Source organism: Oryx dammah, unplaced genomic scaffold, assembly GCF_014754425.2.
Source record: "Oryx dammah isolate SB20612 unplaced genomic scaffold, SCBI_Odam_1.1 HiC_scaffold_25, whole genome shotgun sequence".
NCBI lineage: Eukaryota > Metazoa > Chordata > Mammalia > Artiodactyla > Bovidae > Oryx > Oryx dammah.
Window position 1 is genome coordinate 46,186,915 of NW_024070209.1, and position 17,407 is coordinate 46,204,321.

The 17,407-nt window shown below is 52.8% G+C and overlaps 1 protein-coding gene across 2 annotated transcripts in view; it reads left to right on the forward strand.

Moving 5' to 3' along the window:
• Positions 1–17,407, forward strand: part of PSD4 (pleckstrin and Sec7 domain containing 4) — a 43,385-nt gene that overhangs the window by 12,685 nt on the left and 13,293 nt on the right. The window contains exons 2-6 of one of the 2 annotated variants that reach the window (XM_040224242.1): positions 2,262–2,379; positions 12,482–13,567; positions 14,661–14,786; positions 15,072–15,150; positions 16,315–16,696. In XM_040224242.1, the coding sequence (XP_040080176.1) occupies positions 2,365–2,379; positions 12,482–13,567; positions 14,661–14,786; positions 15,072–15,150; positions 16,315–16,696 (1,688 nt within the window). In that variant the 5' untranslated portion in view covers positions 2,262–2,364. Of the gene's footprint in view, positions 1–2,261; positions 2,380–2,963; positions 3,266–12,481; positions 13,568–14,660; positions 14,787–15,071; positions 15,161–16,314; positions 16,697–17,407 lie in introns of those variants that run through there. The other variant, XM_040224243.1, reaches the window with a different exon arrangement.

Below are 17,407 nucleotides of genomic sequence, written 5' to 3' on the forward strand. Positions count from 1 at the left end.
CACATCCCAGAACCCCACCAAACACACACACCAAACACATACAAGACCTACTGGGAGGAGAGAGAGAGGCAGACCCCATTTCCCACAGTGTCGCTTGATGTGATCGAGGGATGAGGATGAGCAGCTTTGACTCCTTCATTTATCAGAAGGTCTTGGAGCAGTTATGAGCCCAGCCCCCACCAGTTGCACAACTTGAGTGGTGATAGAGGCGAGTGGACCAGTCCTCGCCCTTGAGAAGTTCACAGTCGGGGGGATGGGTGAAGATGCAGAAATGCACAGAGGAGGCTGATCCCTGGCACCTGGCTTGACCAACAGCATCTCAGGCCAGCATGCTAAGGGGCCTGGGGATGGTGCAGAGCTGGGACTGGAGGAGGTGGACCCCGGTCCTTGGCTTCTGATCAGTCCTCACCTCCTGGTCACCCCCATCATGTCTTCACCCCCACCCCCAGCTTGTCTGTAACCTCACTGTGGGCCTCATTCGATGGTCATTTTTCTCCTTATCATCCTCTGCTTTCTAGCAGCGTTTGACACAGCCGACCACTTCCTCCTTCTGAAGTTGTCTTTCTCCTCTCTTGTCTTTGGTGACAACACACCCTCTCGTTCTCACCTCCCTGACAGCCCCTGCTCGCTCTCCTCTGCAGGAGTCTCCTGGGGAGGCTCTGCCGACCCCTAGTGTGGGTGCCTTCTTGCTGGTCACACTCGAGCTCCTTTCTGCACCCCAGGCCCTCCCATCCACTCTAGGTACCAGCCACTCCTGCTTGAGTAGCTCACAGATATCTCAAACCTAATATTTAAAGATTGAAACCCTTGATTTTCTCCTCTGAGCCTCATCTCCCCAGTTCTTTCCCATTTCCAAAAATATTACCACCCCTCGAAGCTGCTCAAGCCAGAACTCCAAAAGTCGCCCTTGACTTCTGTCTCTCACCGCTTTAGTGGCAGATTCTACCAGGCATCCCTGATGTGGGTCCCACATCCTCTGTCTTCCTGCTATGCCATTTCTGACCCCCTTCCAAGCCACCGTCCCGCCTCCCCTGGACTGTCACAGAGCCCTTCCCTGACCTCACTGAGCACTCCCACTGTCTCTTTTCCATGCAGCGCCAGGCGATCTGAAAAATAAATATACCTGCAAGTTCCTTGCTTTACCCCTGGGCACCCTGTGGGATCCAGCCCATCCACTTCTCCCGCCCTCCCACACTGTCTGGCTTTCACTCCTGGAGACCTTTCCAGTCTCGGTAAGAAACTAGGCATGCAGGTTCATCTTCCTAAAATGCCCACCCCACGCTCTCTCTTCACATCCTGGCTCCTTTTCATGGGGATATGATGCCCCTGGTCTCCCCTCGCAGTGAGCCCCCCAGCCCCAGTCACTTTCTTCGCTCCCCACCTGTTCACCTGCCAACATTCCTAACAGTTTATAATCACATGTTGATTACTTCTTGTTTATTTTCTGTCACTAGATTGGAAGCTCCTGAGGACAGAAGTCCTATATATATATTTTTTTTAATATTTATTGATTTGGCTCTGCCAGGTCTTAGTTGTAGCACATGGGATGTTTTGAATTCTTAGCTGTGGCATGTGGGATCTAGTTCCCTGACCAGGAATGAACCCAGGCCACTTAATTGGGAGCGTGGAGTTTTAGCCACTGGACCACCAGGGAAACCCTGGGGATCCTGTGTTTTATTCCTGACCGTCAGTGGCTTCTCACATTGAGAAAGCATGGAGTCAGCGCTGGCCAGTTTCCAGATACCTCATGAGGCTGGAGACCTAAGGGTTGGCATTAGGATTGGCCTGAGGCAGGGTTGACATTAAGGCCAGGGTGACTTCAGTTTCTGTCACCTGGCTGGGAATAAGAACCCCTCATACAGAGGAGAAACAGCTTAGAGGAGGTAAGGAACCAGGTTTGCATTGCACTGACCTTGAAACAAGCCTGCGTCTAGCATTGCAGCCCCAGAAACGGAACAGTGGAGGGTCCCCCCTTCGAGATGTGTTTGGATATGTCAGTGTTATAACACCACAGCTGATGAACTCTTATGGAAAGAGTGTTCCCTTCTTCTGCCTCCCCCTTTAATAATGGCCTGGAGGCCCGAGTTTGAATTGAGATCCTCAGCCATCACTGTATATGGCAGCAGAGCCCATCCCCAGCCTTTGTCCCCTCCTTCTCTCTTCCCTGTCCTGTCTTGATACAGCATGGGCATAGAGGGACGTGACCTGCCCCCAGGCCCAGGCCATGTTCCCCTCTTGACTGTCTCTCGCCCTCCCTCCAGGTCTCGGGCTGCACAGAGTGGTGATGTGATGTCCACAGAGAGGGTAGAGACCCTGTGAGTCCAGGAAGCAGAGAATCCCAGATTCCAAGGTGCCCAGGGTGTGATGCAGAAAGGCCAGGTAGGCGTGTCCCTATGGACTCCTTGCTCTGTGTGTGTATATGTGTGTGTGTGTGTTTGGGGGTGTAGCTGGAGCCACACCCTCTGTGCTGTGGGCCAGGCTGGCCCAGGTCTGAAGCCTTTGACTATGGGTCTTTTTTTAAAAAATTAATTAATTACTTTATTTTTGGCTGCAGTGGGTATTGTTGCTTCCCGAGGGCTTTCTCTAGTTGCGACTAGTGAGGAGCATGGGCTCCTTATAGAGCACGGGCTCCAGGAAAGTGGGCTCAGTAGTTCTGGTGCACAGGCTTAAGGCACGTAGCTCCAAGGCATGTAAGATCTTCCCCGATCAGGGATCGAACCTGGACCTCTTGCATTGGCAGGCAGATCCTTTACCATTGAGCCAGCCCCCTGGGAAGCCCCTCCATAAGACCTAGCCACACATAAATCGAGGGAAAAAGAAAAGTTGGCAGCCCCAGGGCTCTCCTGAGTCCCACTGGGTGCCATGCAAGGAACCGAGAGCTGGGCAGAGATGAGAACCTGGTGACAGACCCGCAGGGAGGAGGGTGGGGCGTGTTCACAGCCCAGGGCTCTGCGTCTTCCTCTTTTTCTCTCCCAGGCCCTGACTCTGGGCTGTGCAGAGGGTGGGGGTCCGCAGGAGCAGGGGCCTGGCAGCTAGAGGCACTGAGCCTGGGAGTAGGGGCTCTCACACTGGGGCAGGAAGTGTGAGGTGCAGAGCAGCAGGGGAGCCCCGGAGGCCTGAGCCGGGTAGAGAGGGCGAGTGTGGTGAGGGGAGCGGAAGTCGGAAGCAGCAGCCGCCACCTTCGCCGTTCACAGGGCGGGCAGACGGGGAGGCAGGATCGCTCCAGGGGAGCCAGGCCCACGCATCCCTTCCCAATCCTCTGGAGGTGAGCAAGGTGGGCCTGCGTGGGGTGGGGGCGGAGGGTGCAGGGAGTCATGTGCGGACCCTAGTGGGGCAAGTGGGCAGGATGGAGGGCCCTGAAGGCCTGTGCACCAGCCGTGAGCCCAGCCCTGAGCCGCAGCCCCATCCTTCTCCTTCCTCCTCTCCATCAACCAGCTGCCTCCCAATCCAGCCCTTTCCCTGAATCCTACTGTGGCTCCCACTTACCCCAGCCTCCCAGGGAGCCCCTTCCTGAATCTTCTGTGAGCCTTCCTGGTGACTGGTGCCCAGTGGGGGTTAATTGAGGCCAGAGCCCCAAATGAGGCTTGATTCCCCCGACCCTGGAGAGAAGGAAGCCATTAGGGCCCGGGCTTTGGGGTGGAGGAAGCTTTGGGTGTGGTCATTGTAGGAGCTCAGACTTCAGCCTCCCAGCCCCGAGTTGCCTTCAGGCCCCCGCAACAAGGCTGGGTTGGGGGAGGGGGCCCAACTTGCTGGCTTGCCCCGGCAGCATGAATTCAGGCTTATCGCCCTGATGGTTGACAGGAGCAAGCTCACTCTCAATGGCGTCCCTGTTCGGGACAATATCAAGCTTCCTAGTTCTTATCCTCAGCCACTGCCCCCTTATTCTAGGGCCTGAGATCCTACAGGCAGAGTCACTCTTCTCTGCTAAAAGCCTGGGAAGGGTGACCTGTCATCAGCTGATAATAAACACCCCCAGAGAACTGTGGGGCCTCAGCCAGGAGGCCTGTCTTCCAGGCTTTAGGACATCACAAGGCTCCTTGCTCTACAGATAAGGAAGCACCCAGCCTATGGATTGGAATCTGGGCTCAGGGCTTTTTGTTTTGGGAGGGGGAGATCCAGGACGGCGTGAGGCAGGCCCAGGCTGGCTCTGAGGCTTTGTTGTCCTCCTGTGGGCAGTAGTTACTCTGTGGCCCTCTGCCCCCTCATCTCCTCTGCCCCTGGCTCATCCTTTCTGCTCACCACTCTCCTTCTCTGTCCTTTCCATTCTCCCTCCATGCCTGCTTCTCAGCTGACCCATCTCGAGGTCCTCAGCACCAATGGCATATGTGTGTGTTTCTCTCTCTCTCTCTGCACATTTGCATGAAGCTGCCTTCCATGTGGGCAGGATGTGGGGTGGCCCCTCATCATATGTCTTGTACCTCGGGTGCCCTGGCCCCAGGTTCAGGAAGGAGTGTCTGTCCTGTGACTTCAGCCCAGGGACAGCGTGAGGGGGAAGGGAGGGTAACTGCCCTCAGAGCAACACCCTTAACCTGGCTGCCACTCAGGGCTGCTGAAGGACAGGGCAGATCACCTCCTAAATCCTGGGATGGGCCAGAAGACTTTGGTTTTTGCATAGGAAGGGAACGTTGCCAGGGCAAAAGGAGGCAGCTTTCTGAGTTGGAAGCTTAAAAGGAGAGAGAGACACACACGGTCCAGACAGGACATCCAGGAACCGACTCCTCGGGTACAGAGGGAGCCCACGGGGCCAAGCCTGTGCTCTCATGGAGAGCTGTTTGTTTGCTTGTTTTCACGTATTTTTTTCTTCTCCAATTGGACCTGCAAAGCAGCCAGGTTAATCCAAGCTGAACATGGTCTTTCTGAGCACCTCCCAAGGGCGGACTCAGCATTGGCACTCAGACCCCCTCCCATTTTCTCTCTTTCTTTTTAAAAAGATTTTACTTATTTGTTTATTCATTTAATTATTTTGGGCTGCACTGGGTCTTCGTTGCTCCACAGGCTTTCTCTGGTTGCGGTGAGTGAGGGCCACTCTTCGCTGCAGGCTTCTCATTGTCGTGGCTTCTCTTGTTGCAGAGCGTGGGCTCAGGAGTTGTGACTCTCAGGCTCTGGGGCACAGACTCAGTAGTTGTGGTGCACGGGCTTAGTTGCTCTGTGGCGCGTGGGATCTTCTGGGACCAGGGAACAAACCAGTGTCCCCTGCATTGCAAGGTATGGATTGTTATCACCTGGGCCACCAGGGAAGCCCCTGCTCCCACTTTCTAGCAAACTTCCTGAGAAGACTTATCCGTCGTATTTCCTGCTTTCACAGGCAAGGAGCTGGGTGAAGTTTTGGACCAGAGTCGCCTGGATGGTCAGTGGTAGTTAGGATTTGAGACTAGGCTGTGAGCCTCCAGGTTATGGCGAGCAGGGGCTGAATGTGTGACACTCGTGCTGTCCCCTGTCCCCCTTGGACAGGCTCTCCCCTGGCCTCCCATGGCCTTCAACACGTCAGGGCACAGGCTCAGTGCCCAAGCAGAGGGTGGAAAGAGAACCTACTCTCAATAGGATGATCCAGGTGCCATCTGGGCTCCTTCCTTTCCCAAGATGGAAAAAACCTTGTCTTGAAGCTGGGGGGAGAGGTTAGGTGAGGGTACAAGGAACATATGTCCCCTTTGTCCCCCAGCTGTCGGGTTCTGTGTCCTTTACCTCCCATCAGCTAATACAGGCACAGCCCCAGCAGTGGTCACTCCGCTCTGGACAGGAGCCCTGGGAGGCCACCTAGTGGAGCACCCGTTCTTTCCCATCCCTCCCCCATCCTCCGCTCCCTCCCCAGTCCTTCTCCTCACTGGCTTCTGACTCAGAGCATTTTCTTGGATTCCAAAGATCCACCCCACTTCTCCCAGAAATTTTCCTTAAGCTTCCTGACCCATCATGGTGCTTAGAGACATGAAGGGCCGCTCCTTTCAGAGGTGATGGAACCCTGCTAAGAGACCCGGATTGGACACTTTCTCCCTCCTTTGTTCTGGTTAATTTACCTGAGCGATTTTAAAAGAGGTAACACTAAATACCAAGGGTGTGGCAGGGGAATAAACCAAGAATATTCGAGATACATGAAACCTGGGCTCTGCTCCCCAATTCCTGGCCTACCTCTGTCTAAGAGGTGCCATCCTACCTCCAGGAACCAGAGACTGGTCTCCACCTTTGAACCTTGACTCTTCACCCTTGCTTGGTCAGGTTGCCCTCACCCAGGTGATTGGTGGGACTGCCATGCTGGTCATAAGAAGTGACCTCACCCCTCAGGTCATCCTGTCCCTTCATTCAGCGAGAAGCAATGCAGGGTGGGGGAGGGTGGCGTGGGGGGCGCTGTGGGCCGGGAAAGGGAAGGAAGGTGGGAGAGAGAGACAGAGACTCAGTCAACTTGCATTTCTAGTGAAGATCATCGACAAGGTGGTTGAATGAGTCCTGAACTTTCTTCCTCTCAGTCCAGCTTCCTCTCGGAGCCAGGACCCCGATGGACATTTTGGCTGCTGGACTGGCCTGGTGGGAACCACTTCTGGGAAAGCTCTGCCCTTAGGGTACTGGGCTTCCTGGGAGTAAGGTGTGATTGGCTCATGGCCAGACTTGCCCTTAGGGGAATGTCTTCATGTCATAATGATGCTAAATCTCCTTCTCCAAGCCTCAGTCTCCCCAGTCTTGTAGTGAGGTTGTGAAGAGGGAGCTTTCTGAGGATCCATCCACCCATCCACCTACCCATCCATTCATCCATCCCTCCTTCCACCCCTCTATCCATTCATCCCTCTATCCATCCATCCATCATCCCTCCCTCCTTCCCTCCACCCATCTCTTCATCTTTCCTCTTATTTTCTCAAACATTTCTGGAGTGTCACCTCTGAGTCAGGCAGGCCCTGCCCTGGACAGTGGGGGAAACAGGTGAATTCAGGTGACTCCACTTCAGAAGAAATTCATGCTTTGTTCAATCCATGAATACCCAAAGGAATTGATTTGTGGATGGAAAGAAAGTGCCGCAAAAGGGAGCTGCAGACCTGGATCAGACCCCAGCTTCCCCACCCACCAGCTGAGCTACCCGGGCACATTTCTGAAGCTCTCTGAGCCTTGTTTTCTTATGAGTAGAAGGGCAATGTCACCACTTGCCTCACCCGTGGGGTGACTGGCAGGCCTGAGGTCTGGTTGCAAAGCACAAGCTAGTTGAGCGACACCCTACTGAGATGGGCGCTCTCAACATGAGTTGAGTTGCCAGATATAATTAATAGAATCCAGAGCTACATTTAAATTTCAGAGAAATGAGTCAATTTTCAGTGTAAATATGTTCCCAATATTGGGCATCTTTTGTTGTGTATTTGCTAAATGTGGCAACTCTGCCTAGAAGTTGTGTGCGCCCATGTGGACCTGTCTGCCTGGAACCAGGACACCTGCCACCAGGCTCTTAACCCCAGGTGTCTCATGAGTGGTCCTGAGCTTCTCCAGTCCACACTAAGCCTCAGATTTCTAACTGCTGGAACTAGAGGATAATGCTGTGCCCCTCACCCTTGGCAGCTGGAGCGGGTATACATAGTTCAATTCAGTTTAGCCACTCAGTCATGTCCTACTCTTTGCAACCCCACGGACAGCAGCACGCTAGGCCTCCCTGTTCATCACCAGCTCCCGGAGTTTACTCAAACTCATGTTCATTGAGTCGGTGATGCCGTCCAACCATATCATCCTCTCGTCCCCTTCTCCCACCTTCTATCTTTCCCAGCATCAGGGTCTTTTCAAATGAGTCAGTTCTTTGCATCAGGTAGCCAAAGTATTGGAGTTTCAGTTTCAGCATCAGTCCTTCCAATGAATATTCAGGGTTGATTTCCTTTAGGATTGACTGGTTGGATCTCCTTGCAGTCCAAGGGACTCTCAAGTCTTCTCCAGGACCACAGTTCGAAGGCATCAATTCTTTGGTGCTCAGCCTTTTTTCTTATCCAGCTCTCACATCCATAAATGACTACTGGAAAAACCATAGCTTTGACTTGATGGAACTTTGTTGGCAAAGTAATGTCTCTGCTTTTATAATATGCTGTCTAGGTTGGTCATAACTTGTCTTCCAAAGAGTAAGTGTCTTTTAATTTCATGGCTGCAGTCACCATCTGCAGTGATTTTGGAGCCCAAAAAAATAAATTCTGTCACTGTTTCCACTGTTTCCCCATCTATGTCCCATGAAGTGATGGGACCAGATGCCATGATCTTCATTTTCTGAATGTTGAGCTTTAAGCCAACTTTTCCCTCTCCTCTTTCACTTTCATCAAGATGCTCACACAGTCAGTCACTAAAGTGATTAGGGGTAGCATTTCCATAGGAGATAGTGATAGCAAGAAACACAAAGAACCTCCTTCTGGGGAGGGGAGGCAAATGAGAACCAGGTGGGTTGACACGCTAGGAATTACACGATGGAGTAAATGCTCTGAAGTATGAGAGAAGGGGGTGGTGTGCAGGCATACCTCTTTCCCCACCATGTGCTGGATCTGTCTGTCTTCCCCCAGACCCCACCCCACCTCCTTCAGGCTCTTCCCCTCAGGCCCCAGCGATCTGTTCCCTTTGGTCTCTGGAAAGCTGCTACAACTTCTCTGATTTTTCTTTCCCTTTGAATCCATGGGGAAAGACCCCGTTTCTTCTGGGAAGTCCAGTCCAATCCTCATTTATGTCTAGCATGGTCATTGACGTTTACCTGTATATCTGCTTTGCTTCATATACCAGTTTATTTATAAGGGCTACCCTGGTGGCTCAGTGGTAAAGAATCTGCCTGCAAATGCAAGAGACACCAAGATGCAATTCGATCCTTGGGTCAGGAAGATCTCCTGGAGTAGGAAATGGCAACCCATTCCAGTATTCTTGCCTGGGAAATCCCGCGGACAGAGGAGCCTGGTGGGTTACAGTCCACAGGCTTACAAAGAGTAGGATACAACTGAGTGACTGAGCACTTTGGCAAAGAGGGACGTGTGGAACTCCTGTCTTATTAAAATTGCAGGGCACACTTTCCTCCAACCCCCCTGCCCATCATTTCCCATTCCCATTATTGTCATTTGAACTTGGCTGTCAAGCAATTCACTAACAAGAGGAGGAGAGTTGAAGTCATTTAAGCAGAATGCTGTGGTGCCCACAGGGATACGCTCCTAAGGTAGACAACACGTCAGATAGAATGTGTGGAGGAGTGAGGATTGGAGAGGGGGCATCTCAGGAGGGGAGCCTGCTGGACACAAACAGACCAGGTCTTGGCAGGGAGGGATGGTCAAGGGGTCTGGGAAGGGAGCTAGGGGTGCCCCGTCTGTGATGGAGGTGCTTCCCTGCACCTCTGCTCTCTATCTCATAAATGGAGCTATTTCCTGAGTTTCCCATACCATAAGCGCTGTTTCCCCGGTGGCTCAGACAGTAAAGAATTTCCCTGCAACGCGGGAGACCCAGGTTCAATCCCTGGGTCAAGAAGATCCCCTGGAGAAGGGAATGGCTATCCACTGCAATATTCTTGCCTGGAGAATTCCATGGATAGAGGAGCCTGGTGGGCTATAGTCTATGGAGCCATGGGGTTGCAAAGAGTCGGACACTACTGAGCAACTAACAGTTTCAAGGGCTGTTTCCTTTAGAAGCCTGCAGAGAGGGTGTGTGTGTGTGCATGGGAGGAGGGGGGTGTCTGACCTCTTTATTTATGCTTGGTCATTCTCCAGGAAGGCCTGGGGAGGAGGGGTTGGCTCCAGAGGGGTTGCCCAAATATAGTTGGTGGGTCCTGACCTCACTCATTCTCTCCCCCTTGGAGATAGGATCATAGCAGGGCTCTCACCCAGAGAGGGGAAGAGTTGAAAATGGACAGCTGCTTGTGGGGAGCAAGGTAGCCAGGGATTGCCCCTGAGGCCAGCCAAGGACTTAAAGAGTGAACCGTATGAGTCCTCAGCCTTTAACCTGGGGAAGGTATGGGGTGGAGAGGAAGATGCTCAAATGATGACTGAAAGTGAAAGTGTTAGTCGCTCAGTCATGTCTGACTCTTTGTGACCCTATGAACTGTAGCCCGCCAGGCTCTTCTGTCCATAGGATTCTCCAGGGAAGAATACTGGAGTGGGTCGCCATTCCCTTCTCCAGGGGATCTTCCCACCCAGGAATCAAACCTGGGTCTCCTGAACTGCAGGCAGATTCTTTATCATCTGAGCCACGAGGAAAGTCCCAGATGATGACTGAGGCTGAGCTAAAAGAGTTGGAGACCCATAGGAAGAGCAGATTTCAAATTGATTGGATTCAGAGCATCAAATACAAGACTGAAAGTAAGAAGTGGCCTCAGCTCTTGGGAAGTTCCAGTCTACCGGGGAGGCTGGCTGAGAACTCAGTGGTAAATGGGCCCTCCCTGGGGCCTAAAGCTTCAGAATCCTGAGGCCACAGATCGGCAATTACAGATTCTTGCTGTGCTCATGGTGAGGGATGTGAGGGCTGGGACAGAGGGAGAAGTAAAAACCCAGAAAAGGATTCTGGTTTTGAGAGACTTTTTGCAGGATGCTCTCAAGGGGAATAAGAAACTGAAATTCACGCTGGTCCTGTCTCGTTTTTCTCTGGCACCTCCTGAAAGAAGGAACAGTACCCAGTTGTGCTTTCTTGGTGACCTTAAACAATAGGACCCCACCCAGCCTTAGTTCCCTGTCTCTGAGACTTCCCCCTTATTGAGTGTCTCCTGGTGGACCATGAAGTAGGTGGACAGTGGGTATTGGGAAATCACACATGGTTGCAAGTCAGGAGCAGGGATATGTGTGTGTTTACTTGTGCCTTTGTTCCCCTCAGATATTTCAAAAAACAGCCTAATGTATATACAGTCCTCCAAGCAGACATATATGAATGAGGAAAGTAAGGCAAAGGGAAAATGAAAGATGTGACACGGTCTGGGGTGCATTTATTGTTCTATTTTTATTTATTTGACTGCACCAAGAAATAGTTGCAGCAAGTGGGAGCTTTAGTTGCATCTTGTGAACTCTTAGGTGCAGCAAGTGGGATATGGTTGCCTGACCAGCCATTGAACCCAGGCCCCCTGCATTGGGAGCATGGAATCTTAGCCACTGGACCACCAGGAAAGTCCCCTGGGGTGCATTTAATCCTGGAAATGCGTGCATAGGGCCTGCAGATTTAACCTACACATCCTGAGGGCCAGTACTGGGAGGGAAATAGGTCCAGTTACCAGTCTCACAGTGTCCACAGGATCAGAACAGGACAGTTGTTCTGAAGCAGTAGCTGCTGCTGCTGCTGCTGCTGCTGAGTTGCTTCAGTCGTGTCCGACTTTGTGCAACCCCATAGACAGCAGCCCTCCAGGCTCCCCCGTCCCTGGGATTCTCAAGGCAAGAACACTGGAGTGGGTTGCCATTTCCTTCTCCAATGCATGAAAGTGAAAAGTGAAAGTGAAGTCACTCAGTCATGTCTGACTCTTAGCGACCCCCTGGTCTGCAGCCCACCAGGCTCCTCCGTCCATGGGATTTTCCAGGCAAGAGTACTGGAGTGGGGTGCCATCGCCTTCTCTGCTGAAGCAGTAGAGCCACTCCCAAAAGCTGTGTAACCTGGAGTCCACATGCAGGGGATGGAGATATGTCTTCTAGAAAATTCCCCGTGAGAATCCTTGGCTGCATCCCATTAGGCCCCGCCCAGAGTGCCACTGTGGCTGATGCACTGGGCAGCTCTGAACAGATGTGGTAGAGCCCTAGGGGAACATGGGTGGACATTCCCAGCTTTCTCCACACACCTCCACCCCAGTCACCAAGAAGGCAGTGGTCTCCTCCCCATGCAGCTTGGGTCTTCCCTGTGGGCTGAAGCCCACCACCCCCAACCCCCGCCCCGCCCTCCCGGCAGGAGTCCAGGCTGAGCTTAGCTGGTGCTCCTCTTCCTGGTTCCACCTAGGCCAGACTGCATGGCTGTAACTGAGAATTGGCCGGTTCATTGTTGCAAGGATGCAGGCCCCGAAGGCTGGAGCCTCGAGAAGTGGAAACAAGACTGGGCATGGCCTTTCTTCCCTGGCTGCCTGCTTCTCTTGAGTCTGTTTCATTCCTTTCACCTCTAGTCCTTGACTGTTTGGCTCCCACATACGTTGGTTTCCGTGTCTTTTTTTTTTTGGTGTGCTTCTGCTTTCCTGCTAATTTGAGACATTTGTGACTTTTGCTCTTGCTACCGACATTGTCAGCCTCAACATTCTCCAATCCAGGTACCCCAAAGAAGGCTCTGGTGCACTCAGTTCATCCTTTTCAGCTCAGCCACGGGAGCCACCTTCAGCCAACAGCTGAGTGTCTTTGGGGCAGGTGCCCCCATGGGACAGGCAGTTGCAATCATGGGTCAGACAGCATGTATGGTACACTCCTCACCCCTGCCTCCGTGTCGAGGGCAGTGGCCCTTGGCCTGGGCTGTGGATGTGGCAGGCACTCAAAACCATATGTAACTTGCCACTTGTGTGCTTCCAGGGGCTGACAGCCCAGTGCTAACCTGAGTTTGCTTTGGGTACTTCCAGGGTACATGCGGGATCCCAGTTGTCCCCCTGGCCAGCGCTCCCTCTAATCCACACTATGGGCTTGTGAAGGTGGATGCTCCTGAAGGCTCTAACGCAGCTTATGCTCATTGGATGATGGGCGACGACGGACTCTGTGGCCACCCCAGACCCGTGGAAATCCTCGACATCTGTTTGGGAGACAACCTGCAGCCCCACTCAGAAGCCCACCTAGGGGAGACCTGTGGCCACCCTGAGCCTCTCGAACCTCACGGGGAGCAGACCTGGGTCTCTGTCCCTCCTGATGCCGTGAGGCCCGATGTTTGTCCCCAGGGCTCCAGCCCAGAGCCCATGCATGTGGGGAGTGGCTCTTCCCAGGAACGGGCAGGACAGAAATCCACCTCCCCCGGGTCTCCCAGGGACAACCAGCCTCTGGGGAGCCCAGGGCAGAGCCAGAGCACGTCCACACAGGTGGTGTTCTGGGCGGGGATCCTGCAGGCCCAGATGTGTGTGCTAGACCTGGAGGAGGAGCTGGAGAAGACAGAAGGGCTCAGAGCTGAGTTGAGATGCTGCATTCCCGCGGCCCCTGCCGACCTTCCCACTTTTCCCTCCAGCCCAGTTGGCCCTCTGAACTCGGGCCTCCTCCCCAGCCCACCCCTGGATGTGGATGAGGCCTCGGGGGAAGATAGCAGCGGGCCAGAAGGGGAGACCCAGAACCCAGCATGGCCGAGGGAGGGCACGCTGGACTTGTCTCCCGAGTGGAGTGCCGAGGAGGAGAGCATCTTCTTTGACAATCCGCTATTCCTGGAGAGCCCTTGCTCGGACACCAGTGCATCTGAAACGCACTTTTCCTGGGGCTTCTCGGACTCCTATGTAGATGTGAGGACTGGGCCCCAGAGCCCACAGACCCTGGAGCCTCCACCCCCGGGAGGCAGAGTGCCCTGGGAGCTGGGTGATGAGCCGGATCTGGGGGAGAGCACAGCAGAGTCCAGCGGGCACACCACCCCTCCATTCCCTGTGCCCACCTACAGGCCACACTCTTTCTCCTGGGTCATGGTGGACACCCCCGAGGGGGCTCCTGCAGCACCTTCCAGCCAGGAGGAGACCAAGGTAAACTGAGCCCCGAGAACCAACCTTTGGGCTGTGCTTGGGGACATGGACAGAAGGAAGGACCTTCCTCTGCCATCACTGGGCCCAGAACTCTCTTCCTTTTGGTGAGCAACAGAGCAGAAAGGTAGGCCCAGGGTGGCCTTCAGCAGAAGTAGAGGGAATTTTACAGGAGCCGTGATGTCAGCTGAGCACGATGACAATGTTCAGTTGTTAAGCAGATGACATTTGTTAAGGCACAAATGTCTCCATCTCACCAGCTCTAAGGCGCTGCATCTGGACACATTTAGCTCCTCCTGTTGCAGCGTGTTCCAGGCCAGTCTTTAGACTCTGGCCTCCCACCTCGAAGAAGGTCCCAACTGTAACAGGGTAGGGGTCAAACTGCAGGGGTGACCTCTTCTCCGGCTGGGGAGATGTCTCCTGTAAGAGTCCTCTCTGTTTGGGAGAGATTGCAGCATTTTGTTACTTTTAGCATCTTTCATCGAGTTCAGTTTCACCAGCTCAGGCCCCCAGGACAATGGCAGAGGTCCTTGATATCAACTAGCACAAGTTACGGGGACAAGTTATGTGAGCACTTTTTTTCCCCAGGGAGGCCTCTGCTTAAGAGATAAGGAGACTCAAGATGGCAGAGCCAGGCTGTAACGTTCTAATCTCTGTGATCCCAGAGAACAATGGGGAAGAGCTCTGGCCCCAAGTTCTGAGTAACTGTGAACACTGGCAAGGCCCCTCCACCCACAGGCTGGGGTGGAGTAGGGGGCGGTTGTGGCTCTGTTTTGTGACATGTGTTCTAGGACCTAGTTGCTCCTGGCCCCCTAAAGTCCTCAGAGGGAGGCCTGGGAGCCCTGTCCTGGGAGCTGGCAGTTTGCTCTTATCTGGGATGACAGAGCCCAGCCCAGTGTCTGGGGGCTGTTGACCTTCCCTCCAACACAGCCTCTCATTGAGCAGGGCCATGGGAAGCAGGGCCCATTCTGAGCAGACAGAGCAGAGATGACTAGAAATCAGTGAGCATGGATGAGGCCCTGAGGCCAGAGGGATGTGGGAAAAGCTCTGGAAGCAGTTTCCCTGGGGCAAATCTCTCCTCCTTTTCTTCCTTAAGAGTTCTCTGAGAGACAGCCTTGACCCTGCCTTGCCCGCAGCATCCTGTGTGGACAAAACACTGAGCTGGGCGACGGAACATGTGGAATATAATGGCAGCCCCACCACGCATCCAGTGCAACCTTGGGCAAGTCACTTCCCCTCTCTGGGCCTCACCTTTTCCATCTGTAAAGAAGGAACATGAGCCCTGTGATTTCCGGGGCCCAGCACCAGCCCACCTAGGATGTGGGTCCCATCCAGGGTGCCTGTAACTGATCAGGGAGTGTGGTCTGGGATGGAGGAGAACAGCTGGGAGGGAGGATCCTGTATACTTAAAGTCCTGCTTCCTTCCCCATCTTCCCCTTCCTGCACTGCCCTCTACACCTCTCAGTGTCTCCAGGCCTCATGGATGTACCTCTATCTTTCTCAACAGGTCGGGCCCAGCACCCAGGGCTGGCCAACCAAGGTCATTCCTTCCTGGCCCCCAGGGCCTCTTAGCTCCCAGGACAGAGGTGAGATCCAGTGTGGAGTCTGGGAAATCAAGTGGTTGGGGGCTTGATCGGGAGTGGGGACAAAGGCCATTCTTGGATCCCAGGGATGTCATTAAGGAGTCCCCTTGTATTGTATTAGAACCAGACAGACTTGGGGTTAAACTCTGTGTCTGCCTCTGTAACCTCATCAATACAATGGGTTTTAAAATACCCATCTCTGCTAATGGGAAGTTGCTATATAACACAGGGAGCTCAACCCAGTGCTCTGTGACAACTAGAGGGACAGGATGGGGTGGGGAGTGGGAGGGAGTTTCAAGAGGGAGGGGACATATGTATACCTACAGCTGATTCATGTTGTTGTACGGCAGAAACCAACACAACATTGTAATGCAATTGTTCAGTCGCTAAGTTGTGTCTGACTCTGCGATCCCACGAACTGCAGCACGTCAGGCTTCCCTGTCCTTCACTGTCTCCTGGGGTTTGCTCACATTCATGTGCTCTGAGTGGGTGATGCTTATCTTACCATCTCATCCCCTGCCACCCCCATATATTCCAATTAAAAGTAAATTTAAAAAAGTAAATAATGAAATACTCATCTCTTGGAGTAAATGAAGACTAAAATTAAAAAAAATATATAGAGTAAATGAAGAATAAAAAATTTTTTAATAAATTAAGTAAAATACCATCTCATAGAGTAAATGATGAAATGTGCAAAAGATCCTGAAGCTGGGAAAGATTGAAGGTAGGAGGAGAAGGGGATGACAGAGGATGAGTTGGTTGAATGGCATCACCAACTCAATGGACATGAGTCTGAGCAAGCTCCGGGAGATGGTGAAGGACAGGGAAGCCTGGCGTGCTACAGTCCATGGGGACGCGAAGAGTCAGACAGGACTTAGCAACTGAACAACAACAAAACAGCCAGCCTTTTGGATTCCTGGATCTTCATGGTTTAGCAGCCTTGAACCCCTGGTTGCCTTGAGGCTGGAGTTCTCTGCCTGCTGCCCCATGTGTGGGAGGTCACTGCCCCATGACCAGGGACAGAATGTGCAGTTTCAGGGAGGAGCCCAGGGGCGGGGGGGGGCCTGCTAGCGATGACAGCCCAGGCTGTTCCCTGGCTCTGCCAGGCCCCTTGGCCCGCAGCCTGCCCCTCACCCCATGCCAGCTTCATTCCATGCTCTTTCTCAGGTGACAGGGATACAGAGTGTGTCCAGGAGTCTGCTCCCTGCACTGTGGCCCCTGGCCACCCCTGGGGGAGCCCAGCCTCTTCGCCGGAGCCGAGCAGCCCTGAGTCTGGGGTCAGAGGCCCCAACTCCCTGCCCAGCCCTGTCTCCTCCCGGGAAGGCAGCCTGCGACTGCAGGGCCACCCCCCAGGCAGTGTTCTTCCCGAGTGGACACTAGAAGCTCCAAGCCCTTCATTCCTGGAGACAGATGGGGCAGAGCCAGGTTCCCTGGAAAAAGAGGAGGCAGGAGAGGCCCCAACCCAAGGGAAGGAAGTAAAGTTAAGCCCCGCCAGGACTGCGGAGGCCGGAGCCAGCCAGCCTGACGCTTGCCTGACTTCTGCAAAAACGTAAGTGTCATTCTAACCGCCCTCTGCCTCCTAATTATATAGGCATTTAAGAATACCCGCTCTGATTCTTTTCCCTTATAGGTTGTTACAAAATACTAAGAATAGTTTCCTGTGCTATTACAGTAAGTCCTTATTGGTTATATGTTTTATATATAATAGTGTGTATATGTTAATTCCAAACTCCTCATTTATTCTTACCTCTCTTTCCCATTTGGTAACCATAAGTTTTTTTTTCCATTTCTGTTTTATGAGTAAATTCATTTGTATCTTTTTTTTTAGACTTCATATATAAGTCATAGCATACAATAGTTGTCTGACTTCACTCAGTATGATAATCTCTCGGTCCATCCACGTTGCTGCAAATGGCTTATTTTATTCTTTTGTATGGCTGAGTAATCTTCCACTGTGTGTATGTATATATGTGTCTACCACATCTTCTTTATCCATTCATCAGGGGACATTTAGGTTGCTTCCATGTCTTCGCTATTGTAAATAGTGCTGCGGTGAACATTGGGGTACATATATCCTTTTGAATTATGGCTTTCTCTAAATGTATGCCTAGGACTGGGATTGATGGATCATATGGTAGCTCTATACTTAGGTTTTTAAGAAAACTCCATACTGTTCTCCATAGTGGCTGCACCAATTTACATTCCCAGCCACAGTGTTGGAGGGTTCCTTTTTCTCCATATCCTCTCCAGCATGTGTTGT